This window comes from Centrocercus urophasianus, unplaced genomic scaffold (assembly GCF_019232065.1).
Source record: "Centrocercus urophasianus isolate 14NV4802_14NV808 unplaced genomic scaffold, USGS_Curo_1.0 seq_18, whole genome shotgun sequence".
NCBI lineage: Eukaryota > Metazoa > Chordata > Aves > Galliformes > Phasianidae > Centrocercus > Centrocercus urophasianus.
The window spans coordinates 13,957,145-13,985,143 of NW_024884733.1; the positions used below are offsets into that span (position 1 = coordinate 13,957,145).

At 38.6% G+C, this 27,999-nt stretch overlaps 1 protein-coding gene and 1 long non-coding RNA gene across 4 annotated transcripts; one reads left to right on the forward strand and one right to left on the reverse strand.

Annotated features, from left to right (window-relative positions):
• Positions 1 to 3,361: 3,361 nt before the first annotated feature.
• CDC7 (cell division cycle 7) lies at positions 3,362 to 20,268 on the reverse strand. 3 transcript variants are annotated; one of them, XM_042819690.1, is made up of 12 exons: positions 20,211 to 20,268; positions 17,948 to 18,048; positions 15,627 to 15,710; positions 13,788 to 13,923; positions 13,078 to 13,171; positions 12,853 to 12,995; positions 11,606 to 11,861; positions 10,951 to 11,046; positions 9,998 to 10,164; positions 8,418 to 8,500; positions 5,416 to 5,565; positions 3,362 to 4,455 (listed from the first exon to the last, which is right to left on the reverse strand). In XM_042819690.1, the coding sequence occupies exons 2-12, from the start codon at positions 18,039 to 18,041 to the stop codon at positions 4,082 to 4,084; spliced, it is 1,677 nt and encodes a 558-aa protein (XP_042675624.1). In that variant the 5' UTR covers positions 18,042 to 18,048; positions 20,211 to 20,268; the 3' UTR covers positions 3,362 to 4,081. The 3 variants fall into 3 exon arrangements, with proteins under 3 accessions (XP_042675624.1, XP_042675621.1, XP_042675622.1); XM_042819687.1 differs by having other exon boundaries at positions 15,627 to 15,713; XM_042819688.1 differs by having other exon boundaries at positions 15,627 to 15,713; positions 20,207 to 20,252.
• A 619-nt stretch (positions 20,269 to 20,887) lies between these two features.
• LOC122160848 lies at positions 20,888 to 27,591 on the forward strand. The gene is made up of 4 exons (XR_006168965.1): positions 20,888 to 20,949; positions 22,495 to 22,652; positions 26,923 to 27,165; positions 27,467 to 27,591. It is a non-coding gene; the product is annotated as an uncharacterized LOC122160848 (long non-coding RNA).
• The last annotated feature ends 408 nt before the right edge of the window (positions 27,592 to 27,999 follow it).

Consider the following 27,999-nt stretch of genomic DNA (forward strand, 5'->3'; position numbering starts at 1 on the left):
AACTGGGGATAGCAGGAATGCTTTCAGTGGTTAGTTTTGAACGTGATACAATGGTGTATTGTATAGAGGCAACATTCTTGCAGAGTCAGAAGAACATGAAAGTAGAACTGGCTGAATCATGGCAAGGCAGAACTAAGTACCTGACCAAAGGTTTTTGAATGTTCAGTCATGCTGTGCCCTGTTTCAAAACATCCATTCACCAGGAATGCTCAGAGTAACAAAGCTGTATGCACCCGCCTTCACGAGCATCTGATCAAAGGGCCCATCCAGTTTCCACCCACTGTATGCAGGCAGCCAACTTCAATATTTACCACCCTTTGAACTGGTCAACCAGGAATGCAGCAGTAGAAAGGAGTGTGAACCTCCTCTACGCTGCCACTGATCTGGAACATGTACTGTGTTCTGGAAAAGGGACAAGATGAAGTGAACACGCAGTGGCTGCGTGAGTAGTAAAATTAATTTTAGGCCATATAGTTTGAATAGAAAATAAATAATTTAAAAAGGGACCCATTGCAACTAGTTACATAAAAATTGAGTAATGTCTTGGGAAACAGTCTTTGCTATGAGCCTACCGACTGAGAATGATATTGTTTGGTTATAGAATAAGAATCCACAAAGCCATAGAAAATATTAATTTCGTTTTAAACGCTGTTGTTCTCTTAAGTGCTTTGGGTGCTTAGTGAATTTTTTTCCCTTCAGGAAAAGCGTCTTCGAAGTAAGATGATAAAGAAAAAGGAGAAAGCTGACTTGCCTGAATCCCACTGTATGCTATGGTCTGTTCTGAGCACACAAGAAAATTTCAGGTGTGCTGTATTAAATACAAACACATTTTTTAAAACATACCATCTAGTTGAGAAGAAAGTGCCTCTTCATCACTGATGACTACCTCTGATGGAAGATTTGAGATTTTTCCTTTGTATTTTGCTAACCAGCAGGACTAGTAAGAAATCTGCTAAGAAAATAAATCATCTTGGTAAAGGAAATGCTTTTTGTTTGGCAGTTGTAATTAAAGCAGGAAGTTGCACAGTAGCCTGACCGGATTACAAAGCCTACATTGACTTTGATGTGAACTTTTTAAAATTCTTGCAAAATCACAATGCCTTGATTACCAGATTGGCCACATCAGGGGCTCTCTGGAATGAAAATTTCTTTATGTTCTATCTTGAAGTGCAGTTTAGCTCTTCAGCTTAGGAACTTGGCTAGATATTGGACAGTTATGGAAACATTTTCATCAGACCCAGTGGCCTCCAAAGGCCACTCAAGATCATCAAAATTCTTTTGCACCTGCACATGAAGCTTTGGCTGCATATTGGTCCTAAATTGCTTTTACTATTTGAATAGCAAAGATTGTGTAAACTCTAGGTATGGCAAATGCATAAAATAAGGAGGATACTGAATATTCTGATAGAATATTGATGCATGATTTATTTATTTATCCACGTAACAATTTGCTTTATGTAAGCCTTTTAACACTTAAGTCCTATCTCAAAAGCCATTGAGTCTGATCTCAAAAAGGAGAGCACTACAATCTCGGTAGGATTTGGAAATTCATTTCTACTTTGTTGTCAGTATTATCCAGAAAAACTTGTTGCTGGTTTGCAGGTGCTTCTTCAACCACGTCTAGTAAGATGACTTCCCCTTCCCTAATTGTCATTTACAACAAGAAAACACACTGTAAGCTTAAAATGTGCCACCATTTCCTCACTTAGACTTACGTAGGACTAGGAATAAGCTTGTCTTCCCTACACTAGATACACAAATGTATTTAGATTTGCTCCCAACGTTTTGTTCTCAGGATTATTCCTATCAGTTTTTCTTTATCCAATGAAGTCTGTGCTTATTTTTGATGCCTTATTTGGTTTCTTTCTAATGTATTAACATCCTTGTTATAGCACAGTGTCCAGAACTTAACAGTGCTCCAGCTGTTTCTTGCAACTACTTGAATATGTGTTGTATCACTCTTGTTTCTGCATGCAGTTCATCCTAATTGCAGTTATCATGACACAAAATTCGCATCCACTTTATAAACATGTCAAGTAATTTAACTTAAAGAAATCTTTTATCTTGGCTCTTACCTGTAGGACCATTGGAGAGATAAGGAGAATTCAGTGGCAACTAGTTGTTCATCTCTAGTGTTTCCTTGCTGTTTTCCAACATTTTTCTTTGTTTTATCCCACTCCCAAGTAATGTCTGACATTTTAAATAAATAGCTATCTGAAGGAAGAATAACAATGCTTTGTTCTAGCTTGTTATCAAATAATCTAAGCTTAGAATTGTTACTTGCAGAATTTTATTTACCCTTAACAATAGTAAAAGCACCATCAGCAGGAATATTCCTGCTCTGATTATTAAACTTACATGGTGGTTAATGGTTGCAGTGCCTGCTGCAAGCATCTCATCAATGCAGTGGTGAGCAGGAGGGCTGAAAAAGCAGAAGTGATTTAGAAAGTTCACAATAGATAGTTGGCATTTTTTTTTCCATCAACTAGTGCTCTCATGAGACTACAGACAGCATGAGTGAACGTAGGAGGAAACAATACATCTGCAGACACTGGCAGACAGTATCGCTTGCCAAATTTGGCCACAGTTCCTCTAGATAAATAATTTCTCAGTGACGTGCTGGGTTGAAATTATATAAACAGCAAAAGTTACTAAGACCTGGGCCCCAGAGTACTGTGGGTTTCAAGATTTTCTGAAACCCACCATTAGTAGTCTGACATCTACAGATATTTTTCTTTAACAGCTGACACCAGGGACAGGGCAATGTTACCATCACTTTGTACTGGAGATTTTGAATGTACTGAAATAATCACTCTTCAGGCACAGCACTGGTCATGACGTAACTACCAGCTTCTTTGTGAAGGCTTATATGAAAGTTATCAAAGCAGCAATCTTTTCCTGGAGTGGCTGTAACCTTTTATAGCAACAACTACATGAGCATTTCAAGAAATGTAATTGGAAAAACACTATATTAAATTTCAGTCTCCAAAAGCAGGATGGGTTTCCAAAGAGGTAACTGCTGAGAATGACTTACTTCACACAACGAATTCATGAAGCTAGAGGGTACTAGGGATGGGAGGGGGGGATTCCTACTTGTGACCAGACATTTAGCCAGCTTTTAATGTAAGGCAGTAAGATTTCCTTGATAATTAAGATACTTCCGCTATGACAGCTCTATACACTGGTCTATCTGAAAAGTATTGTACATCACTGAGGAATTTATGCAGAAAAGAAAGCTGCATAATTCTTCCTGAACAGAAGTATCCCACAGGGAAACCTTACCTATTTTTATAGAATCATCTCTAGACACTCTTCTGAAGTTATAAAAACAAATCCTTTATTTAAAAGATGTTCTGTGAAAATCAGTTTCCATAACAGAAATCAAACATACATGTCACACAAGACATTCTGAAGGCAACAGTTGTTGTGTACTGACAGCTACCAATGGCATAGAAGAAATACAGGCTATGCAAAATGAGTAACTGCAGTTATCACTATTGCCTACGTAGAAAGGGACAGGGAAAAGAAGTACTTTCAAAACAGTGATGCTTTTGTTTTGATGATAAAACTTCACTATCTAGCCCCTGTTCCAGCAACACTCCTGAAGTTAAACTGTTCTCTGAAAACCATCTCAACAAAATTTGTGCACTTTAGTCTCCTAGGTACTAATTGGAAACAAAGCAGGGGTATGCAATTATGGAAAAAAATCCCTCGAGCACTTTTTCATTTTAGTCGTACTTCAATGCAAATTTCTATGTTTTGAGAGAGTATCTTGAGCATTAATCTTATTGTGAGAAATTCTTTAGTTTTAGATCAAAGTTAATTTTCTTAGAGAACAGGTATGCACAGTAATAACACCTCAAAAGCATCTCAGGATTTGAACATTTCAGTAACGTTTCTGTAATATTTACATCTGCAAGCATTTTTTAAGAAGTTGCATTTGCAGTCCAATTGTGAGACAATTTCAGTAGTGCTGTGCACAGTGTAATAGCACTTCAATGAGTGTAAGGGCAATGGATTAAAACTCCTTAATTATCTCATTTTCACATAAAATGTACAAAAGCATGAACAGAGCATGTTCTCATTGTCTCATCTCTTTAAAAAAGGGATGCAGCAAAGCATCTTTTGCAGTTATTCTTGTTGCAGGGTTTAAGTCTAGTAGCTTATCAAGTAGGTCGTATGCTTCATCAGGAACCTGATCCCATCCCTTCATGTCTGTTGCCTTATTTTCTGAAGCATCATCTTCCTGACAGCTCTTTAAGTGCTGAATTTCTTTTCTGATTGTCTCAGGAGCACATTGTTTGTCCACTTCAACTGGCAAAACTGAGTTGTCTCCAGATTTGCTGGGCATGTCACCGTGGGATCTGTTAGAGCTGCTGTTTGTTCCTCTCAGCTTCTCACAGAGGGTTCGTAAGTTTTGTGCTGGAACAACATGGGTACACAGAACTGATTTACCTAAGAGAAAAACAGTTTTTACAGTCAGCGACATTTTATTTTACGTGCTCTATGACTCAACTTTTAAGTTTGTTTCAGAGAAATTTCAAGTATTGAAGCTTAACTGACATTAGTTCAAAGCTAATTAAAAAAACCCAAATCAGCCATGTTTGACAGTAAGGGCCCCAGAAAGCCAGAAGTAGCTCTGCTTAGAGCAGAACTGTGTTTTTACATGAAGTTATAAATTGACAAGTCGTCACTCAGTCCACACAGCACCATTTGCCATTTCACCCTCATCTTAACAGAACTGAAAACGTAAAAGCCAGTTCAGTTCATTGCTTATATTACTGATTTAAACACCTGTTTGGAGAATTAAAATTGATGCTGTCAGTTACACTTCCAGGTACCAAGTGCTTTAATGTTTGGCTTGCAGTCAAGGAAAATGGCTATTTCTATTTTTGTGCTTTTTCTTCTCCCTCCAAACAGTCCCTCTTGCATTTTCTACTGTTTTTTTTTGTTTGGTTGATTGGTTTTTTCTGGTCCTTCTTGAAGTTGGATAAAAATGCAAGATTTAGATCCTCTGAATATTAAGTCAATACAACTTAAGGCTCCATAGCAAATTTTGCAGGAATAAATATTACTTCAAGAATTCTAAGAAGTAGGAAACATTTAGCTGGCATATTTCACCTCAAGTGGCCCTGAGTTACTGAAAGGCAGCAAAGTTAGGAAATCCACGGAATGAATTACTCCTCATAAAAAATTATAAAAGATAGACAAATAAAAGCTCTCCTAAAACTCTGTATGCATGTATAAATAAGTGTTATTTTGCATGCAAGAAGTGTGACTTACCTCCAAAGTGACTCCCAAAGTTAAAAGTTTGTTTAAAATAAAAACAAGTCACAACTAGATCATAAATCATTGTATTAAACAGCAGACCAGGCATACATTTTCCCCTCCTCCCCATAATTAAGGTTTGCATACCAAAAGTTTTAGCAGCCTGAATGGTTTCTCGAGATCCACGAACCGTCATGATTTGTGCCAAAGCAGTTAAATCATCGCTCGCTTTGTAAAATGGATACCGTCCACTGAGCAGAGAAAGGAACACAATTCCTGCAGACCACATGTCAATTGCTGTAATGGAAAGCAAGCTTAGTAACAAATAAGCAAGCAGAACAAGTAAAGTTTCATCAAAAGCAAAATCCCAAATTCTTGAAAAAGAAATTATGACCAGAAGTGTTGTCATCAGAGAAAGCAATGTTCTGAATTACCTACAGACTGTGGTCACAATGATAACACTTCAGCAAGCAGTGCAAATTGGTATACTTGTAAATAAAATCAGATGCCTTCTTCTATAGAGAATGTTTGTCTATAGAATTTCTCTCATGAGTAATTTCATTAATTTGCTTTAAGAAATGTACTGAAACAACATTTGAAGTTATTCTGATCAGGGAGCTGAGAGAGGAAAAAATGGCTAGTTTTGATACTTCAATAAGTTTGGTTAGATTGGAGAAAACTTTATATAAAAGTTCATGAATACAAAACAATTCAGAATTGAATGTAAATCTTACTTTTTTGGGACTGAGGTTGCCAGTTAGATGAACTAAAAGGTTTGTCTTACTACAGACTTGCTTGCTCTCTAATATGAAACCACTTGACAAGATTGTTAAGAACTGTAAGAGTTATTCATCACTTTCATTGTGTTATGAAGAGTACAGGGAGTTCTCTGATGGAAAAAGCCAAAGCATGATGGAAACTTTAATACTGAAAGTTATAAGAATACCTGTCTGCTGTAATTTTTTGGCTAAGTTGCACATTTTGAGAGATGGCAAGGAAAGTGAAGGAGAGAGTCTGAAGAACTCTCAAATTCTAAAGAGAAAAATTAAGTTGGGAAATAAACCTCTAGTCATCCTGCATATCTTCCAAAAATAGGCAGTAAAATATGCAGTAATTAAGTCTGACATTTTAGCTAGAAACGGCAAAGAGCTCTGAAACTTCTAAGTTGATCTACAAACACAGGTTTCAAGTCTTTTACAAAAATCAAAAGCCAAGTTATTTATGGGTACAGTAATTCAGTGTGCAAGAATTCTGCATCTTATCTTCAATGAAAAAGTTTTAGCAGTACTTTGTTGATGTTGATCACACTAGCTGCTTACATTGTTATGCATCACCCTTAGTATGTGGTTGGGAAGGACAGTCATTAAGGTGAAGACTTTTAAAGATAATTATTTAGTTCTTCCTGATATTGTCAGACAATTATATAGTGAAATTACTACTAAGTCCTACAGTTCTGATAGGGTTGGCATCTTCAGCAGACTGTGGGATCTTGTGCAATGACATCAAAATCATGATTCCTCTCTGTGCATTTGCCTAGTGGTTAGTATCTAACTAGTGAGTGATACCATCTTAAGGGGAAACAAAGGAACAAATCAAGTTAAAAAATGTAACTGGATCTGCTTAGGGCCGAGATGTAGGTTTGGGTTGTATTCTCTGTGTTTTAAACCTGGCTCACTTATTTAAGGTAGCTCTGCACAGCCAGCTGGATCCAGCTGATAACTTGGTCTCGGCACAAAGACCACAACTAGTAGCAAGATTGGCAGGAGTACAAGGAGGTGACTACAGCAGTCCCAGATGTTATTGGGTAAGGAGATTTGTTAGCTCAAGTATAGCATTATCTCATAAATATTAGTATTATTCTACCCAGTTCTAATTAAGCACTTTGTTGACATATTACAGAAGCTTTGCAGCACTGACTCAATACCTTTAGGGCCACACCCGAGGGTTTCCAGATTTACCCATATTTTCTGTAATCCTGCCCTCCGTTACCCTAGAGAACAGAAAACTGTCTGAAAGCACACTGAAGACAACCCTGTGTCCAAAATTTCTTAAGTATGCCTTCTTTCTGCATAAATTCTGTCTAGACAGATTTAGGGATTGTCTAAACTTGTCCTGGATTTCTGGATGTCTCCTAGCTCACAAAGCTGGCTGTTACTGCACAGGCACAGTGACTCCAAATAGGCTGCCGTTCCTCTTGAAACCCCAGCCATGCCCACAGCACAGATCCTGTCTCAAATAGCATTAAGCTATCAAGGGATATGATGATCAAATGTATTGTAAGGCTAGTCTGAGTGTGTATAAGCACTTTCAAATGCTGCAAATTTACTATTTTCTTACAAAGTGCTCAGCAAAAAAGATGGCTATCAACTTATTTTAAATACAGATTTTGAGAATGTTGGTTTCTATCTTTCATTTTCATAATCAAAACCTCTGGTCACACATGACATGTTTAACTTTGTATCAGTCCTCCAATTCTCCATGTACGCAGAGTTTCTCCCAGCCTACTTGTGTCAGCTAATGCATTAACCACCCCTTTGTTCTGCCCCAGTATTTACCAGACTACTGAAATGTATAGGTTTTATCCCTGAAAAATTAAAAATCTTAGTAAGAAAAAGTCATGAAATGTACAGATTATCCATTTACAGCATTAGTAAAGAAGAAAAAAAAAACCCAGTGAAAAGTACTGATTAACTAACACTTCATAAAAAACATAAAAATTGCACTCATACAATTAATTATGCCTGTGACAGCAAAATACATGTGGCAAACAGTCCAGAAAAGTCTAAAGCATATCTCTCTAAGATTTATTTAAGATTTTTCTTGAATAAATAAGCCAACATGCCAAGAAACTTGATAAAACTTACAACTTTGTTTTCTTTTAAAACACGTGCCATTGAACTCCTGCATATGGCAGTACCCCTCAAAGGGATAAAGACATTCAAGTTTCAAACATGGGAAAATATTCCTAGTTCCTTCTTATTCTGAGTAATGAACTTTAAATTAAAATTGGGAAATGATTGATAAATGTTAAAGGGATAATAAAATGAATTTCATGTGTAAACAGCCTCCTATACAAAAGATAATGTCAGTGCATAAATGATAGGTTTGAAAAAAAGAAAGACATTTAGTTTTTGTCTGTTGTGTAGTACCTGTTGTCTGAGTGGGGCACTTTGTTAGTACTTCTGGTGCTCTGAATCCAGGTGTTCCTGCTCTGGGAGCAACTTGTTGACACCTTGTTGTAAGAGACAAATACTTTTAGAATAGATACATTCAGAAATAAATAAGTTCTAATTATAATGATGTTTAATATTTTTAGAATATACTTTTGTCAGATGTGTAAATCTGCATTATTCAGTTTTTGCAGTTATTCTTGTTGCAGGGTTTAAGTCTAGTAGTAGGTCATATGCTTCGTCAGGAACCTGATCCCATCCTTTCATGTCTGTTGCCTTATTTTCTGAAGCATCATCTTCCTGACAGCTCTTTAAGTGCTGAATTTCTTTTCTGAGTGTCTCAGGAGCAGATTGTTTGTCTACTTCAACTGGCAAAGCTGTCATCTCCAGACTTGCTGGGCACGTCATCTTGGGATCTGTTACAGCTTCTATTAGTTCTAATTATAATGATGTTTAATATTTTCAGAATATACTTTTGTGAGATGTGTAAATGTCTCATTCAGTTTTTATGTCTGAAGCATCTTATAATTTTCTAGTGTATAATTATTAGCTCATATGAAATAACCTTATTATAATTACCAATTATATTATTGGTCTTGTTATAATACATAGAAAGAATACTTACTGCATACTTCAGTCACAATATTTTCAGTTTCATTCAATGACAACACATGTTTTCAAAGGAACTTTCAAGTTGAGACTAATTAACCAATGGCACAAAATGCATTGGTTTCTTGGGTGTGGATATTATGGCTTTCTATTTATCCAGAGCAAACTAAGGCTCACTATTTCTGAGTGTTGACAAGAATTTACTTCTTGTTAGATTAACTAAAAGTTGTGAGATTGTTATTAAAAGTCTCTCTTGAAAAGAAGGTCCAAAAGAGCTTTCCTTCTACAGGCCAGCTTTTTTGTGAGTCTAGCAAATTCCTCATGTTTAATTTCAGAACTGACTTTGATAACATTGTATTTTGACAGTCAGGGGAGAGGTACCACACAGTTTCATGACTACCAAGCAGATTTCTCTGCATAAATTTCTGTCCCCTAAATGAGTTATTTAGATTCTCTGGCCTGTTCACTATTAAAATATTTCAAATTAAGTAATACAGCACTGTCATCTTTCCTTTTTATTCTATGTTTCATGATTTCCAGAACGCAAACAGCCTGATGAATGTATTTAACCTTAAGTTCTCAGAAAGCAAGAGTCCAATCACTGAATTTCAATGCAGCTGGCGTAATTTAGGCCTATTAGATAACTGTTCAATGACAGACTGTTGTCTAAGTGTTGTAACTCAGGTTATCTTCTACAACACATGTAGGCAGATAATTAAATACAACAGCAACAGAAAATCATTAACAGGGAATCTCTTACTGCAGACAGCAGTGAACTAATTACTCCACAAATTCCACGAACTGTTCTTTTTGAAGAGCACACCTTGTGTCATAAGGGCTGCACAAATGCTGTCTTTCATCTACAAAAACAGCTCTTTAGTAAATTCAAGCTTTTTGACCTTGTTTGACAGCATAGTAAGTAATTTTACAGCATTGTTGAAGCAAATTACCTTGAAAGGCAAACACTGCAAACTCTGTCTGTTGCGTAACAGTCACAGGTCAGGTTTGATGGACAACCACTGGCAGCTTTCCTGCTCACTGCTTTGGTAGAAATAATCTTCTTCTTTGTTACTAACTTTCTAGATGAAACATCTATCATTTTAGATTGTTTAATGAGCTGCAAAACAGATATTTTTTTTAGAAGGTGAACTATTTAAGAAGCTTCCCTTTATACATAGATACCTGTCTCAAAACTACTGAAAAGACTCTCATCAGCAAGGAGCTCCAATTCTAAAACAGGAGATAGCAAATCTTTCTACCAAATCATAATATCTATAAATGTACTTCATTTTTCAGTGGTTACAAAAATTAATATCCAGTAGATATTTTGAAACTTCAAAGCTTTTTTTTTTTTTCAAGTTAGCATAATTTTTCAAGCATTCTTTTGATTCAACATTAGTAAAAAAAAACCTGTATGAAATAGTTAATGCCACAACCAAAGTAGTACTAGTTTTAATTCTACAATAAGATGATCATTGCTAGACAAGCCTTCTAATTTACTCGGGGTTTTTCTCCATATCAAATTAATTCTTAACAACAAAATGAAAACATTTATTACATACTTGTTTTCTCTACAACTTCAGTTGCAAAATAACAAGCTAAAGCTTCACAAACTAAAGATATCTTGGGGGAAAGGTACACGTGTAGGAAAGATACCAACTAGCATACAGAGAAGATGAGTTGGGGAGACATGCAAATAACACCTCTTCAGGAGTTTCAAAAGGGACTGAAACAAGTGAAAAACTCTTCAAGCCTTTCAGTGAAGTCACACTTACTAATCTGTATTCTTAATTGTCAGCTGGGAACTTTAGTTTCACAGGGTTCTGCCCAATCTTACAGAACTAGTTCTATAATTTCTCTAAGATGTAACAAATTGCTCTTACTGATGAGTCATGTTTCTTACTTTCGTATTTGAGTTCTCCTGGTATGTGGAACAATAGATGTTGAAATTCCTCTCTCCAAAGACAGAGCGTTGGGCAGAATGGTGCACAGAATCCTCCTACAACATCAACAAAGAATACAGTAAGGATCTTATCCAGTGCTCAGCTGGACACTGGCAGTTCAAGAACTGTGTTCAGTGACATAAAACTGAAACACCTACACGGTAAGTCATTTTCAGGCATCAGTTCACTGTGAAGAAAACATCATCTAGACAGAACAACAAATGTGCTCACAGAGTTAATCACAACTCACGTGCCCCAAGCTGATCTGAAATGCCATCTGTTTTGCATTTGTTATATATATGCAAGTAAGCATACACAAATAATTATTGGTTTGGGGAGGAGTTTAACAGCATGTGGGCTTAAAAAAAAAAGATTTAGGGTTGTCTAGAGTAACTCATGCTAGAGTTTTATGCAGCTTTCAATGCTGAATTATATCTAACAGATACTGGATGACGCCAACAGTGTGACATAAAACTAGCTGCTCCAATGTGAAAATTGGTTCAGTGCATCAAATCTGCAAGATCAGCACAGCTTTTGTTCAAGTATTACATCTCCCCCTGTTGGATAAAAAAATACATTAAACATGCAAAAATATTAATGAAAGCAACTGATAACCTTTCCTCCTCTTCCTTGTTTAATCTGTGTTTTTGAGTGTGAGCTGGAGAGTGAGCTTTTGTCAGATGCTCTTGACGCTAACTGGTGAGCAATCTGTTTAGGTGCTGTGACAGCAAGAGAATCCCCATTTCCCAAAGCTATGCTGGGATTGTTTTGTGAGTAACTTCCCTGCTGGCCTTCAGAACGGGCAGTTTTGAGAAGTTCAATTTTTGTATCAGGAGTTCCTTGTGCCAAGCCAAAATCTACCAAGGCATACCTAAAAGAAACAAAGTTAGAATCAAGAGTCAAAAAGTATCAACCAGTTTTATCAACTACTTATTACTTGTTTATTCACATTTTACTACTCATGTTGCTTATGTGCTGCCGCCAGCAACTCTGTTCTTTTTTTCCTTGGGCTCTGTTTGTCTCATCTGTCTGGCTCTGTTTGTCCCTTCACTTTTACACCACACCTATTTCTCTTACTTTGCTGTTTCTTGTAAGCTTTTCAAGTGTACTTTCACCGCTGACATTTTGAAAATTATACCCAGTAATCTCTTTCTTGGGTTCTCATTCTGCAGTTCCGAATTACCTCAAAAAGCAGCCAAGTGAACTGACCTGTCAGGGACAGAGGCACAATGCAGCAGTGAAGACAGCTGGAATAATAACAATGCTAAGAGTTTGCCAAACCTCAAGCAATGCCACTGTAAATCACTTATCTTTAATCAGATTGTTTCTCCACCAGACCTTCACTAATTGCACCCTTCTCACTAGTCACCACAGGACCACTGGCAATGAAACATTACCTTACTCAATCCATTCCAAAAAAATAGCAGTAAGTGACTTTTTAGTCTTCAGATACCAAATAAGATACCAAATACATTAGTTATAAAAATTCATGAGTAGAAAGTTACAAATACCAGCCTATGCTTAACAAGTATCTATTAGCTTTTTTTCAGACCGTTATTGATTTTATTCTCATTTTTATTAAAAAAATGTTGTATCTATACTCAACAGTAAATTTTTACTTTTTCAGGTACTTGACACTCTGTAAGGCAGACATTAAATTAAATGCTAAAAAAAATCTTTCCATTCTCAAGTCCCTAAACACAGAAATAAAAGTTTTACAAATAAAAAGCCTTTTTTAGCTTTATTAGTTAAGCACATGTTAGGCAGCTGGAAGGAAGAAAACCAAAAGCCTCATTTAATCTGTTCTGCCAAGACACACATCCCCAGACGAGATCACACTATGGACATCTGGACAGACTTACTGCTTCAGCCTCCTGTTGTAGAGGAAGTTACTGGGTTTGACGTCACGATGAACAATACCAAAGTGATGAATGCGCCTCAGTGCTTTAAACAGATTAAACATGTATTCTTTCGCTTCTTCAAAGGAAAGAGAATTCAGAATGTCCTGAAAGATTATTTGGACACTATTATTATGCAACTACGTTCAATTAAGAAGTCTTATTACACATAAGAAGTCTGGGACTCACCAAGAAGGATTCATGTTCCAGATATGGCATAACAATAACCACGTGATCATTCTTCCTAAAGCAATATTTAACTCCCATAACGTTGTCTTGTCCCCTAAAAAAGAGAAGTGACGTCATTGAACAAAGACCAGAAGATGAATTTTGATTTTCCTTTATTTCCTGTAAACTTCAGTCTGGCTTTCTTGTAATATCTGATTTATACTTTGGCAACAGTCTTATTAGCAGGAATTATGTTGTACTTGTGTTCCATTTGAATTCTGCAGTTTGAGATGAGGGCTCTACAGATCAGGGGGCCACAGTTGGTAGTTACCACTGCATTTAGATGTAGGAGTTCACAATGCTGGCTACTCTAAAAACACTGGCTACTCTAAAAATGTGCTATTGAGCACATTGGTGACTAGAATTCATTTCCAAAACTTTAATTTCTTAAGAGATTATTTTTTCCAAGCAGCTGTTCCCACATACATACAAATTATGGAACTTCTCAGATGGAAAATGTAGTACGGTCTGCAAACTGAGACCAGCAAAAAAGGACATTCATTACAGATAAGAATCCATTTCTTATTTCTCCTGCTATAAGTCTCAAACGTTTCTGAGATTAAAAAAAATAAAAATGCAAGTGAAGCACCTAAACTTTACATACATAAATGCAGAGCAGCAAGACAATATTCAGCATTTTAATCATGACAATCATAATTTTTTTAAAGTACCCTGCTACTGTGAGGCACTGAAGTTCAGCAGCAATTCGCAGAGGGTGACTGGTTGGAATCAAGTGCTTCAGAGCCATTTTTTCTTCACATCCTGTTTGTAGTTGCGCTGTGGCCAAGTAAACAGAACTAAAAGTACCTGTAAAACAGGGAGAAAAGCAACTTTAATTAAGTCAATTCAGATTTTTACAGAAATGATCTAAATGTTCACAGTCTTACAGCACATCTGACACTACGTCAAAAGCAGATTTTAGAAGAGAGAATAGGCAGTTTCTTTTTTCTATTACTGAATTCAGTGATCTTGTATACAATTTTTTTAATGTCAGTAAAAATGCAAATGTTACACTGTCTAACTTGCTGGGGACATAGAGCTCTTTGAATGTAAATTTTCCTGTCTTTGATTTGCTTTCTTGTTTAGGTAGCTCTCTTTCATCTGACATCCAACACTTCTTTCTCTGCAATGTAAGTCAGCTATCTAATGCTAATCTGGCTAGCACTGCTTTGCTACTCAAGGAACTTCTGACATCATTACATTTTCCTTAATTCTGTTATCTTATTTATAAAGTAAGGCTTCTTTCCTACCTTATAAAGGTACAGCTTTACTATTTGTTGGCCTCCAGCATTACCACATACACAGAACATTATAGACTCCTTTGAGAAAGAGAGCATTCAAACTGTACAATAATATTACAGCTTTAAGTTTTATTATTACAGTTTTATCTGTTACAGTTTTAAGGATATCCTAAAATATCTCTGGGAAGGTTAATTTATCCTAATGATCTGAGACACCTGAACATACAAGTCAGAGCATTCTTCCCTATGAACAAGCAGTTCAAATTTACTTTTGATTATATTTTAACTACTGTGTTTGTGTCACATTAAATTTAACAGTCTGTAAGCATATACATACATCAAAATGCCAGGAAAACTTCTAAATACTTCTTGCAGTCGTAAAAAAAACCTAGTGTCCCATAAATCAAATAGAATTGCTCATAGCAACATGGGTTACTGAGTTGACCTAAGACCTTCTTTTTGGTGGTGAGAACTGTTAAAACAAAACAGACTCCTGAATGGAATCCTAAGTTGAAGCTTGTCTTGTCTTTATGCCACAGAACTGCTAGTGGTATTTTTGGCTTTCAAGAGCATTGTTTGCTCCCAGGAGAGAAATTGGAGTACTATTCATAACTGGAGATTTAGCTTGACTATCTTATTTATGACAAACAGAACTGCATGTTTTCTAGAAATTTTGGATCACTGTGCAGAATGGCACTTTTTACTTTCTTTGACAGACAATCTTTAAGCCCCCTGGTTTGCCATCGCTGTTATTCCATTGCAAAACAGCTACAAAGCTACCCTGCTTCTCATACACATCTTTGCTGGAGTGTCATTCCTGAGTAAAGTTTCAAAAAGCGCTGAAGTCCCAGACTCAGAAGGCACTAGGAATCCACTTGCAGTCGTACCTACCTTCTAATAGAGTATCTACAATAGTATCCACTGAAGGTCAGGAGTACCTAAGCGTTCCAAAATTTGATCCTGTATATCCTAAAAACAAAACCCAGCAACAACAACAAAGAAACTAAAGCAGCTATAATATTCTAGCCTCCTCCTCCACTTCTGCCCTCAGTTTCAGCAGAAACAAACCTAGTAATTAAATATGTCAAAACATAAATGCACATAAATAGATTTTCCAAGTAAAAAAAGAACGGAGTACTGTATACACCTAAAAGTAAATCAAAAGGCATCTGGCTTAAATAGCTTGTATTGGCATCTTAGATTTATATCTGCTAAGTTATACATTCCAAAAGAGAAGTAAGTTGAAGTACGCTACAATAAAACATTTACCTTCTCCAATTTTTTCCTTAATTTTGAACACATTTACAAGCTGTGGCACTGCTTCATAAAGTTTTTCGATATCTTTTTTTATTCCTGCTGTGGAAAGAATGGGGAAAATCAGTTGAGAATTTTATTGCTCGATTCAGTATCTGGTCTGTAATTCAGATCATAAATCTACATCAATTTCTAGTACTGCAACTTGACAAATTGAAGGAAAAAGAGGCGAGGGGTACCTATCCTTGCTGGCATTACTGTCTGCCTAATTGATCATCTTCTTCACATTCCCTTCCATGCTGCAGCATTTCAAAAAATTTTACCTACCTGCCACCTAGGAATTCCTGAGAGAGGAAAAGCTGTTCTTGTAAAACTTCACATGATTAATGCTCACAAAAGACAGAACTATAATAGTTGTTTATGTAAGCAAAGGAGCACATCCATGAGATGCAAACCAAGAATCAAAAATGTAGGAAAATTATTATTATTTAAGATCACCAATATAATCTCTTAAACTGTTATAACAGTAAATGCCAAAAAGCACATTTGCTTTGCATTTAAATTATTGTACTTTGTGCTGCAATCACTAGATGGCAGGACAAGGATGTTGTACTGCATTCCTCCCAAAACTTAGCTCTCCATTCAGTTCCTGAATGCTTCTATTTTAATTGTTCTCTATTTCTCTTGAAGCTGTGTATGAAGCAGGGTTAAAGAACATTTGATTATGCAGAAGTATGAAAAAAATGCTATTTGGAAACTACATCAAATGGAAAAAAACCCCAAAAGTTTATCATTTTCATCCTAAAAATGAATAATAAATTCAATTTAATACAAATATAAATTCTATCACATTGGTAAAACATGGGTCTTACTGCCCAAGATAGGAATATTATTAGTTCTGTAATATCCTAGACAGACATTCATGCCTAGAGGCTGTGTGCCACAGGACAGGCATAGCAAATGGTTTGAAATGCTGATATGCATCTTAACAGCTCTGTCAGAATTGCCTTGTTTAGAACTAGATTGCTATGCAACCTGCTCCAAATAAAGCAACCTACAGTTTTGTTCCAGCACTCATATCTGAGTTTGGCTTCTGAAAAGAGGAGCTTAAGCTTCAATTCTTACTGATTACACCAAATTTGCACTGGAAATGCTCCAGTAAAATTGTTTGGTTGAAAAAAAGGACTTAACCTTGGCAAAATGCAAATGACTCCATTAAAGACTTGAAGCCCACATCTTTTAAGTCTTCAGAAACTAGCAGATCAGACTTAAAGCTGACTTTAACTTGTCACCAGACCAATGGCCCTATGGTAGATAGCAGCAGTAATAAAAAGCTCTTGCAACTGCTGCAGTACAATCTGCCAGCTACTTGGTTTTGTGCAACGGAGTTGAAGGATTTGAATGTTATCAGAGCTCTAATAGCTGAGTGAACACCAGAGGAGTACATATCTTAGGCACTGAGAAAATTTAGCAACTCAACATAGCTTCGCATGTGAAAGATCCCCAAAACAAACAAACATTGACTGTCCTTGTTGCTAGCATCATCCATCCTCTTCCAGGAGTCTGAATCCCCAGCTGGGCATAGTGCTCACTCCATTGCTGGCACAACACAATTTAAAAACGCAGCCATTCTTTGCAATGTTTTCTGTTAGATTTTAAAGCAATTTATTTACTTCCCAGAATTAAAAGCATTTGCAAAGTGAGACATCAAATGCTATTCAGCATTGCTCTAATTATGGACACGGATGTGCAGCAAAATGACAGAGGACTATTTCTAGGAAAATCAGTAGCCATTATATATAAACTGTCTGACCACCAGCAATTACTGGAGCAAGGATGGTGCCTGTGTACAGAACACCCAGATTTAAGTCATAAACAAACAAATTAAAAACAGCAACAAAGCCACTATCAGTGCACGTGTCTGTACTTTAACTTCTCTTGCATGAGCAAGAACAGTGTGTTTGTGCACACCGACACATCTACAGATATTTAAGGCCAAGGCTGGTGATTTTATTTTAAAAGGCAAATATTACTGTTGAGACACTGTCTGGTAAGGGAATTTTATTCTCAAGAAGTCCATTTTGGAATTATATTATCCCTTAAAATAATATATTCTGTAATAAATAAATGGGATAAAGGAATTGTGACAAACTACTGCTGATGAACTGTAGCCACGTGGAAAGCAGGAATATGCTTGATGTCAACCGCAATTTCAAATGTTCTCATTTCATTAATTCTTTATACAATATGACAGTTGATGTTAAAACTTCCTGAAGTGATGAAGAAGCACATCAACACCAAAACGTATTGTTAGCAGTCGCTGTTTAAGCACGTACCTGAAAGCTTACTGTTCAGCGCAAGCTTTCTGCTTGTGTCTTCAGCCTGATGAGGGTGCTGCTCATCACAGTGAGACTTGGACTCTGTCTCCATCACAAAACTAAAGAAAAAAAATCCAAGACCTTGAAAACCACTTCTGGACACTTGAGGGAGCAAACTTATGTGATACTACACTCAGTGCCGTGCACTCAGAGTGTGAGGAATTCCTCTGCGCTGCCTAAAATTGCAAGGCACCTACCATCCCAGAGAAAATCAAACCAGTAAACCCACTTGATCTCCAGTAAAAGGTAAGAAAGGGGAAGAGAAGGAAGAAAGCAGGATAAGCTTAGAGACAAATGATTTTCTTCTATGTGGAGTGTTCGCTCATTCATGTTAAAGCTATGTATTTTTTCTGAAATTTGCTTTGAAAAGTGGGGAACTGGTCCACAAGAAATCAGCTCCAAGACAGAAAGCCTGAAAACCTGAAATCTTCTCAATATGTGAGATATCCCCCTTTTCTAGAGAACATAACCCAAAAGCATGATTATTTGTTCTAATCTCTCATATAAATAATAGAGCATATTTATTTTGAAATGATTCTTCCCAAATCTTGCAAGAAAAGGTGTAAATTATTGTACTAATGTACAATTAAAAAAAAAAAAGATAATCCTATTTCATGAAGAAAAGAGATGCAGAGCACCAGCGAAGGACAAACAGCGACAAAGGAGCTCAACACCACTGCCTCTCACAGTGGCACCATTTTTTCTTGAGGATCTTCCTTGCTTGTACCTTTGCCGAGCCCACAAAGTTCTGCCTGAACTATTCTACAAGAGAACATATTTTGAAAAACATCAGATGAAAGATTCATCTATTTCAGCAAGCTAGAAATACATTTTGTCCCCTGAGAATCCTGGCTACCTTTATTCTGTCATTCTCAGGCAGCAGAATGGGGACAGGCGACAGCCTCTTTCTGTGAGGGAACTCTGCTGGAGAATGCAACTTGGAGACTCATGGAGCGAGGCAGCACTCTGCAGCCTTTCACAGGCAGGCACTGCCCTGCTAGTGCTGAGCAGGCAGACGAGCCTGTTCCAAACCTGCAATGGCATGGCCTCATTAGCAGAGCAAGGAGTGCCCTGAACACGGCCTCATTAGCAGAGCAAGGACAGCCCATCAGCGCACGGCAGAGCTTGCTGTAACCAGCATGCTGAAATGGAACCCCAGTTCCAGCTTCTGCCAGCACAAGGCTGACACGTTCAGGAAGCTGGAAGCAAAACTGCTCAGCCTGCAGGACCTCGGGAACACGGGCAAGGCAGAGGGGGCTCAGTAACACAGGGTGCCCCTTCCATTGCTTTGTGTTAAACAGGTGCCGATGGCTGCAGAACTGAATGCCGGGAATACCTGAATATATTTTAAAACAGTTTACAAACTTGGAAGTGGGCCTCACGGTTGTAAAATGGAACCTGATGGAGTTTCAAGTCAGCCATCCAGTTTTTACGTTACAGAACATTCAAAAGGGATCATCTGAGAGAAAAAAAGAGGAAGATGGAGATGATGCAAAGTTTCAGCTCAATTCACCCTCACGTGTTCCAGCTTCCATCACAGTAAAAAAGTTCTGCACGGCCTGGAAATGAGCGAGGTGCAGGCGGTGGCGGCCATACGGCTCACACAGCTCCAGGGCCTCTCGGGTCAGGTCCCGAGCGCTCAGCGGCCATCCTCGGCTGCAGCATCGCCAACTGCCACAGAGCCACCGGGAGCACCGCGACTCGAGCAGCACCAACAGCGCACGCAGGACTCGAGCTAGAGAAGGCCGGTACTCGCAGACAAAGGGCGCACACGCGGAACGTGTCACGGCGGGTTAGCATTACGCGCAGCCCTCGCAGCGAGGCTCCCGGTCAGACACGCCATGCCGCGGGCATCAATAGCGGCGGGCCGGAGCTTCGAGGCACGCGCCGTGCGGGAAACGGGGCCGGACCCCGCGGGCTGCTCCCCCGTCGGGCACGGAGAAGCGGGGCCGCCGGCCCACGTCCCGCAGCCCTCCCGCCCCGCCCTGCCGGGATCACACGCGGGCATCGGCCCGGCGCGGAGCGGGGCCTCCCCAGGACGGGCTGCAGGAGAAACGCTGAGGGACCGCAGCGGAGGCGGGGGACGAGCGAGCCGCGTCGATGCCTAACGGAAGGCCGCGTGGGACCGGCCACAGTGCAGCGAGGAGCGGGGGCGCGAGGGGGCGTGAGGGGGCGTGAGGGGGCGTGAGGGGGCTCGGGGACGCGCGCGGGACTCACTCACGCGGCTGCCGCGACGCGCCGAAGTTTTGCCCGCTGCCGCCTTTTGCCGACCGCCCCTTCGCGACCAATCCCGGCCCTCGGCGGAAGCAGCGGCCGCGGCCAATGGGACTGCGGGCCGCGGGGAGACGCTCTGCTATTGGTAGGCAGCGCGGGAGGCCCGCCCCGAGAGGCGGCCGGCCGGCAGTGGGGGTGGCGAGTTGTGCGCTTGCCGCTCCGCTCTGATCATGCCGTCCTGCGGCCGCGGGGCTGCTCTGCGATCTGCTGGAGCGGGGGGGAGAGCTGTGTGGCGGCGGGGCCCTGCTGGGCCTCCCGTGTGGGCTGCAGTGTCTGCAGGGATTTACGCGGGATAGCGGCCCGCGTAAATCTTGTTCTCTGTGTGTGGGGTTATTGCGAAATAATTGCCAGCCGGGGGTAAGATCTGGTTCTCTTCAGATCTGCCTTCAGTTCAGCTCAATTCTTCGGGAGTCCGTGAAGCTGCTCCATGTACGTTGTTGTTTGTGTGGGGTTTGGTTTGGGTTTTTTGTTGTTGTTGTTTTTTCTTTTATCCAGACTTTTTGTCGTTATTTTGAGGTGAAAAATAAGCGTCGTTTCTATTAAAGACTGTCTCTTCTGCATTTGTCCACAAGTAACTTCATCCCTCGGTGAAGAACAGGAACCCCTGACGCTGCCGAGGTTCCCAGGGCAGCGCTGCCATTCGGCTGCCTCCTCACAGCACGCAGAGAACTTCAAAGCAGAAACAGGTTCCGCTTACCGAGCTGCGTGGTCTCCTGTTACACGGTTTCGAAAGAGGGTGCCCAGATATGTTGCTCAGCTGCTTTTGTGTTTTCTGTGGGACGGGTTATCTTTTTCCCCAACAGTTCTAATTGGCACCTTCTGTTCAGACATCTTAACAAAGCAGTGCAGCAGCTTTTGCTCAGAGGTTTTGCTCAGTTAAATTACAGTAAGGCTTAACAATTTAGGTTAAGGGTGAGGGTATTTAAGAGCAGATTATAGCAAACATGAATTAAATGAGGGATACTGACAAAATAATGACAAATTCTGCTTTCTTTTATCCATGTAATCTTCTAGAAGTTGGAAGCGTTATGTAAGTGTTCATTCGAGCAGGACTGTCCTGCTGCTAGCATCAGGCACTGCCATTTTCAGTTAACCTGGTGGGGCGGTGTTACCTGCTGAGCATTCCATTGCACTGTATAGCCATAACTTTCAAATTCATGTTTGCAAAAGATCTGGTGATTATGTGTGTTCAGCCCTGCTGCCTCATGGCCAGAATCGCAGCCTGCCTCTTGCCCCGTCTGCTTTTGTGCTGTGGGAATCTACGTACTGAACCATCACCCCTTCTATGAAGCTTCCGTTCTTGGCATTTCTGTTAGCAATACCGATACTACTTTTCTCACTATTGCTTCGCTTGCGTTCATGGGCAGTGACAAATCCCTTTCATTTTATCTTCTAAAATAGATTCTACAGAGCTGTGGTTTCTTTCTCTGTTGTATCTCTAGTTTCTTCCTTCCAGCACCTAAAAGCTTTTTCATTTAGACCCTCATCATTTATCTGCCTTGATCACTTGTTCCTCTCCATTTTCTTCTTTCCTACTGGTGTAAATGCATTGTATTCCCTTGTGCTGTCTTTCCATTTTCTTCTTCTCTGTTATGTCCAATTTACTAGTATTTGTTTCACAAGCATAACTGCACTTGCAATATAATGTAATATTGTCTCTTATTTTATTGTCCTCCTTAGTCTGCCAGAAATGCCAACCTTAATGCTCACCTTCATTTATCTCTAAAAGTGCTTTTTACATTCTAGCTTCTCATCTGCTTAAGAGAGAAGTTCAGTCAAGCTGGCTGTGACTTTCATAAAAATATCTTCCCAAAATTCACCCCTTCCACAGTGTCTTTCTTCATGTACATCCTAACAAAAAAATAATAGATCATGTATACCGTTTTCACTCAATTTCCTTAATCCTTGCTTAAGTATCTCTAGCTAATTTTATTCAGAATGACTGTAAAATACGTAAAACAGCTTCTGTGCCTTTGCTAAAGCATAAGAAATGCTCCTTTTATGCTGGCTTGGGAAAGCAGAAATCCCTTTCCTTCTTTGCTGTTGGGACAGAGAAATCTTCATCTTCTCATTCAACATTGAATTTCCACTTCTAACAATGTACTAAGGCAGAGCTTCTCAGAACAAAAGAGAAGAAATTGCATCAGCCAAATATGACAAACAAAGCAGCATGTCCAATGCTCTACAAGTCAAAGTGCTGAACTGTCTCCTCTCTGTGGCTTTATCTCTAGGTTGGATCTGTAGGATGAGAAGCCAAATGACAAGCCAGGCCCAAGAAGAACGTTGCTTAAGGCTGACAAGCAATTGCCAAAGCCAACCTCTGAGAGCTCTCCAAGAAAGGATCAAAACTTTACTGTGAGATTGCATCTACTGCTGCCAGAATCTGCAGGTGAATCAATTTTTTTTTTTTTTTTTTTGACAGATCTGAAATAGTCTGTGTCGATGCCAGAACACAGCTATTAACTTCTTCTTAGGTCAGTTAAGCTAGCATAAGTCTCCTTGTACTTCTACTGTGCTTCAGTCTCAAAGGAAAGATCTCAAAAAGATAACTGAGGAATGTTTCCAGCACAGACAGAGGTAGGAGATCCTTACATCCCACTAGTCCCAAAAGTATTTACTCATAAATTAGAAACTTAAGAGTGAGAAATTAGAAACTACTTAGTATACTAATAGTATATTACAAGCTTTTATTGCCCTGACAATACATATGTATACCAGTGTGTACACTTTAATGTTAATATAGGCTGTTGAATATGTTACTCAGTCTTCATTAGCCTAAATGTCATGTTTCCTAACTTAATTCCTCTTATTGTCAAGCAACATGATTCTATGGCAGAATTTTCTCTCTTTAGCACCAGGTTGAGACAAATCTCTTCATGCTATTGTGCCCTTTAGGAATACTGTCAAATTCAATCATTCAGGACTCATGAGTCTTGCACTAACACGAAGAGATTGATTTGAAAACCATGGAACTACATTTTTTCTTTCTGTTTTTCATTTTCCATTTCCATACCTTAACCATTTTACATGAAAGCTGAGATTGCCAGCTTTGCTCTCACATGCAAATGAGTTTATTTTGTGATGCTAGGGAGCCCAAGAATAATGCGCTTGGATGTGGCAATGACTGTCTATGCCAGTATTTTCTGATCAGTTAGACCTATCTGAAATGTCAAAAAATATTGTGTCAGAAAATATACTATAATATAGCAGCTTCTACAGCCTATTTAGAGAGAGTTAAAAATAGACATAAAAATTACCCCAAAGATGCAGAGGATTTCTTGACCTTTCATAATCTAGGTCCCATCCAAATAAATTATGTGTTAATAAGGTTAGTAAAAAACATATACCTAAGAATAAGTAATCTTATGTGGTTATCCTACACAATGGAAAAGTTTGAAGAGGGCCAGTAAGTCAACTGGCAAATAACTGAACACAAATTCCAAGTGTGATGTTGTAGCAAAAAGGGTCCATGCGAACCTTGTTGCATAGGCAGAGTGCAGATGCTAATGGTGGCAATTTTTACATGTGTGTAGAAATCATGAAGGTGATTCAAGCATAATGTGCTCTGCAAGATAGATACCAGAAGAATGAAATGAGTACAGAAAAGACCTGTCAAAGAAAATGCTATGTAATTGAAGAATTAAAATTTTAATTTAACTACTGAACCAAACAGATTGAAAGTTGAGTTCACAGCAGTGTATATGTAAATGCACAGAAAAAAATATTTGAATGTTAGGGCTCTTTAAATCTACCAAAAAGTGGTGTAGGAGGGAATAATTCCTGGTAGGTGGACCCAAGCAAGTTCAGATAGTGTTGTCTATCAGTACTCAACTCAGTACTGCTAACAACAATTAACTCTTGGAAAAAAAAAGCAGATGAAGGCTGTGGTAGATTTCTTGGCTCTTGATGTCTTCATCTTTGCTATATTTTGTAAATAAATTTCTATTATTTACAAGCTCTTCACAAACTCAATAAATAATTTTTTCTTACTACTGCCCCAGATCTGACTTTCCTTTCTTTGTATGCCTTTTCCATCTTTGATTGCCCTGTCCCTCTTGCTCAGCACTGCTCTGTGGGATGGGAAAGAAAAATTGTAGGTAAAGGGGAGATGACTGCACCCACTTTGTGTCTCAGATTACTCAATATCTCTCAGAGCACTTCAAGGAGAGTCTCCAGCCCTTGCCTTTATTTGCCACACAGAAGAATGCACTTTGTGCACCTGAGCTCTTTCTACCCAAATCTTGTCCTTCCATACTCTGCTACTGCAGTCTGTTACAAGATCAGCTCAACAGCCGTGCCTCGACAAAAGACTGAGACGAACAGCCAAAAGCAAAGCAGTATAGCTGGTCTGGAGTGATGCTTCTGAGACTTTTTCAACTTTTAGACAAAATTAAAGCTTTCCTTGGCAGCAACTATCCATTTAAAGTAATTTGAATATTCTCGTATGTGCTGCAATTTCTGTGATTGCTTATAGTTTAACAGGAATACAGTGCTTGGCCAAAATGGTTCCTACGTGGTTAAGGGGAAAACTGGCATCTTATGAATATTAAACTGAATGCTTTTCTTTTGCCTGTATTATATATTACTGGTATGTGAAACATCTGTTTGAATGTAGAGCTACAGTTGTCATTGTTTTCTACATTTCACCAGCATATAAGGTGTGCTTTTTTAATAGTTAAATGATTCTGTTCTCCTAATAGATACGTCGATAACACTGTGCTTTTGCTCCTTTATCTGACATAAAGCTGAGTCTGGTAACCTCACTTACTGCATAATTATGTTGTCATTGGGAATACTCACACATGTAAAATGAGAAGAACTTGGCCCTTTGGTCATATTTTTGTAATAAAAGATAAAATGAGATTTTAGGAAACTGCAACTTATGACCATGATATTTATGAGGCTGTCAGGATTGCACTGTAAGAATTCGTATTATTTAATTCTTCACTCTGACACTAAAGCATCATTTCATCTATATGCAAATAAGAGCATACTCTACTGCTGTTTCTTCACTGAAGAAGCCGTTTGAATTATTCACATTTTATTAATAAAACTTCATAAATAAGCATTTTTTTCTACTCAATTGGTAGTGGCCAGGGAGAGAATCTATTTATCAGATTTTGTTATTATGAGCTTCATAACAAAATATGAAGATTTATGGAGTACATAATTAGATATTATATGATTGTAATTGTAGCATTGGGTTATACAGATGAAATACACTTTTCTTTGTATGTTTCTTCTTGGTAGAGGCACTTTCTGGGAAATGGACTAAACCCAGTCCCTATCACTGTTTTCCAAGCACTGCGTATGAAAGGAACAAAGCAATTTAATACCTGTGTGTTATCATACATGCTGAAATAATTTTGAGTAATGGGAATATGGCTAAGAAAGACTAATGTGGTGAAAATGTTCTCTTCTGTGCAGAGGTGCTGGTGTGCAGACCTAGCATAGCTGCGTGTATGATGTTACAATGCAGAGCCTGAAGCTCTCTGGTCTTTCAACCATCAGCATTTAATTTTCCCTTCAGCTACAGATCGTGGTTAAAATACTCCAGAGGTGAACTCAAATCCACCAGTGCTGTGAATGAGGCTTGGCTGCCTGTGGGACTGAGCCCTGGCACTGAAACCTGGCCTCCTGATATGTTTATGTAGAGCAGAGATGCCCTGATGCTCTACTTAGTCAAGATATCAGCCTCTTCAAGTGTACATTAGGGGGACTTTAGGAACTCAGGTGTTTTCTTCAGCAATATCAGGCTAAAGAGACCAAGTGAAAACTGTGTTGGGTATCTATACTGCACTTTAAATAGGCACTTTCTGAAATACTGGCACTGAATTCTCCTTGACGTTTTGCAGTATGAGACACAGAGAACAGTGCAGACATGAGGTGTTCAATTCTATTACACAACAGTACCTAAATGCCTGTATATGACCTAAACCAATGATAATTTAAGGGAAAAACACCAGAAGGGAAATACCTGCTGAGTATTACAGTTCAGCCCTTAGAGTTTTGTTTCATATTATCACTATATGCTGTAATCCAAGCAGAATTTTAGTCTCCTGTACATTTGAAATCTGCTATAGCAAAACTAATGCAAATTAGAAGTAGTCCAGTAAATCTAAGCTGCTTAAATTTGTGTCAAGAGCTGAAGATATTTTGTGGGAAAAATTGTATTCTGTCATTGTCAATTAGATATACATTGAATTTTGTGTTTCTGTAGAAACAATACCATGGAGCACATCTTGTAGAAGCCTCTCAACATCTCAGACTTATCAAGACTATTAACCTGTAAACATATACATTACTGTTCTTAAAATAATTTATTTTGCATTTGAAATAAGGATCTGTGAGCTGCATTGAACATAATCCAACCAAGCAATTCACTGGGCAGTTAACTTTAAGCATATGTAACCATCCTGAAGGCACTGAATTGGGTTGTGTGTGCTGGGTAGGCATGTGTGTTTAGAAGAGCAGCAATGAATGTTCCTTAGTAATTATTATCCTCCGAAGGATACAGTATTGGCTGACAGAGTCAGTGAGATAACAGGTGTTCTGAAAATGTTTACCTGCATGTAGCTGTTATGGACATACCTAATGCTAGTCAGAGCAAAATGTAATCATACATCAATTCTGATCCATTCTGCACATGATCTTCTTAGGAAGTTCAAGAAACATCTTTTATGCTAGCTCGTTGTAGCAGAAGTGCAAGTCACAGCCTGAAACAGTGATTGAGTACCTGTGGGAGAAGCAGGGCCAATCCAGGTGAGCTCAGGTGCATTCAATGCCTCTGAGTGACCAGAAGGATTGAAGCCAGGATCCAGCCCTTCCCAGAGCTCATTTAAGGGTTGGCAGTGGAGACAAGGGTGTATCACTGATCTCTGCATACCTGAAGCCTTCTGCAGGTAAGCAGCTTCTTTCCTTTGTTTCTGTGATTACAGCTGTTGCATTTGAGCAAGTCCTCACTTACTAAAACCTAGGACCTTGCTGTTCTGCTCTCACTGCACTTCCCATTGCATTACATGTATACAACCACAGGCTTTATTGCTATGTATTTTGATAATATTGAATAAGCTCTGAAAGTAGTAAATCTAAAGTACTCACTGTTATTTTTTGAAGAATGAATAATTGTAGTATGGTAGCTTTCATTTCTGGAGTTTGTTTTTATTTTGAAGACAATACAGTTAACTTTTTTTTTTTTCCCAGGAGATTCTTTAATTCTCTTCATGTTGAATACTAGCTAAAGTATTAAGACAGAAGAATGCCATTATTCCTCCAACAGTATGTGTTTGCAGCCTGTTCATGATATTATTTACAATAAGCAGAATCAAACCGCGGGGTAGTGTAAGTAAGTATAAACATTTGTTTTGGTGGTTGTCTATGACAGCTTTGTAGCCAAGGATAGCAACTTGTGAGGTTTACAAACATTTGATAAGCCAAAAAAATTCTCTTTTAAAACAGACACAAATTCTAATTCCTAAGAAGCTTTATTTGCAAAAAAAGGAAAGGAAAAATCTTGAGGTGCAAAAATCTTGTGCACCCCTCTTTGGGTTTGATCATTGGAAAAAAAATATCTTGTAAATCATCTAGAAAGTAGAATTGCAGACCATTGTGGTATTCTAATAAGGTTGGCAGCAAAAGTTCAGGCAAACTCAGAAAATGTGGCTATGGTATTTAGTTACATTTCATCTACTGAAAGTACAAATGCAGAATGTTACAGCATGAGTGTTCTGCACGTT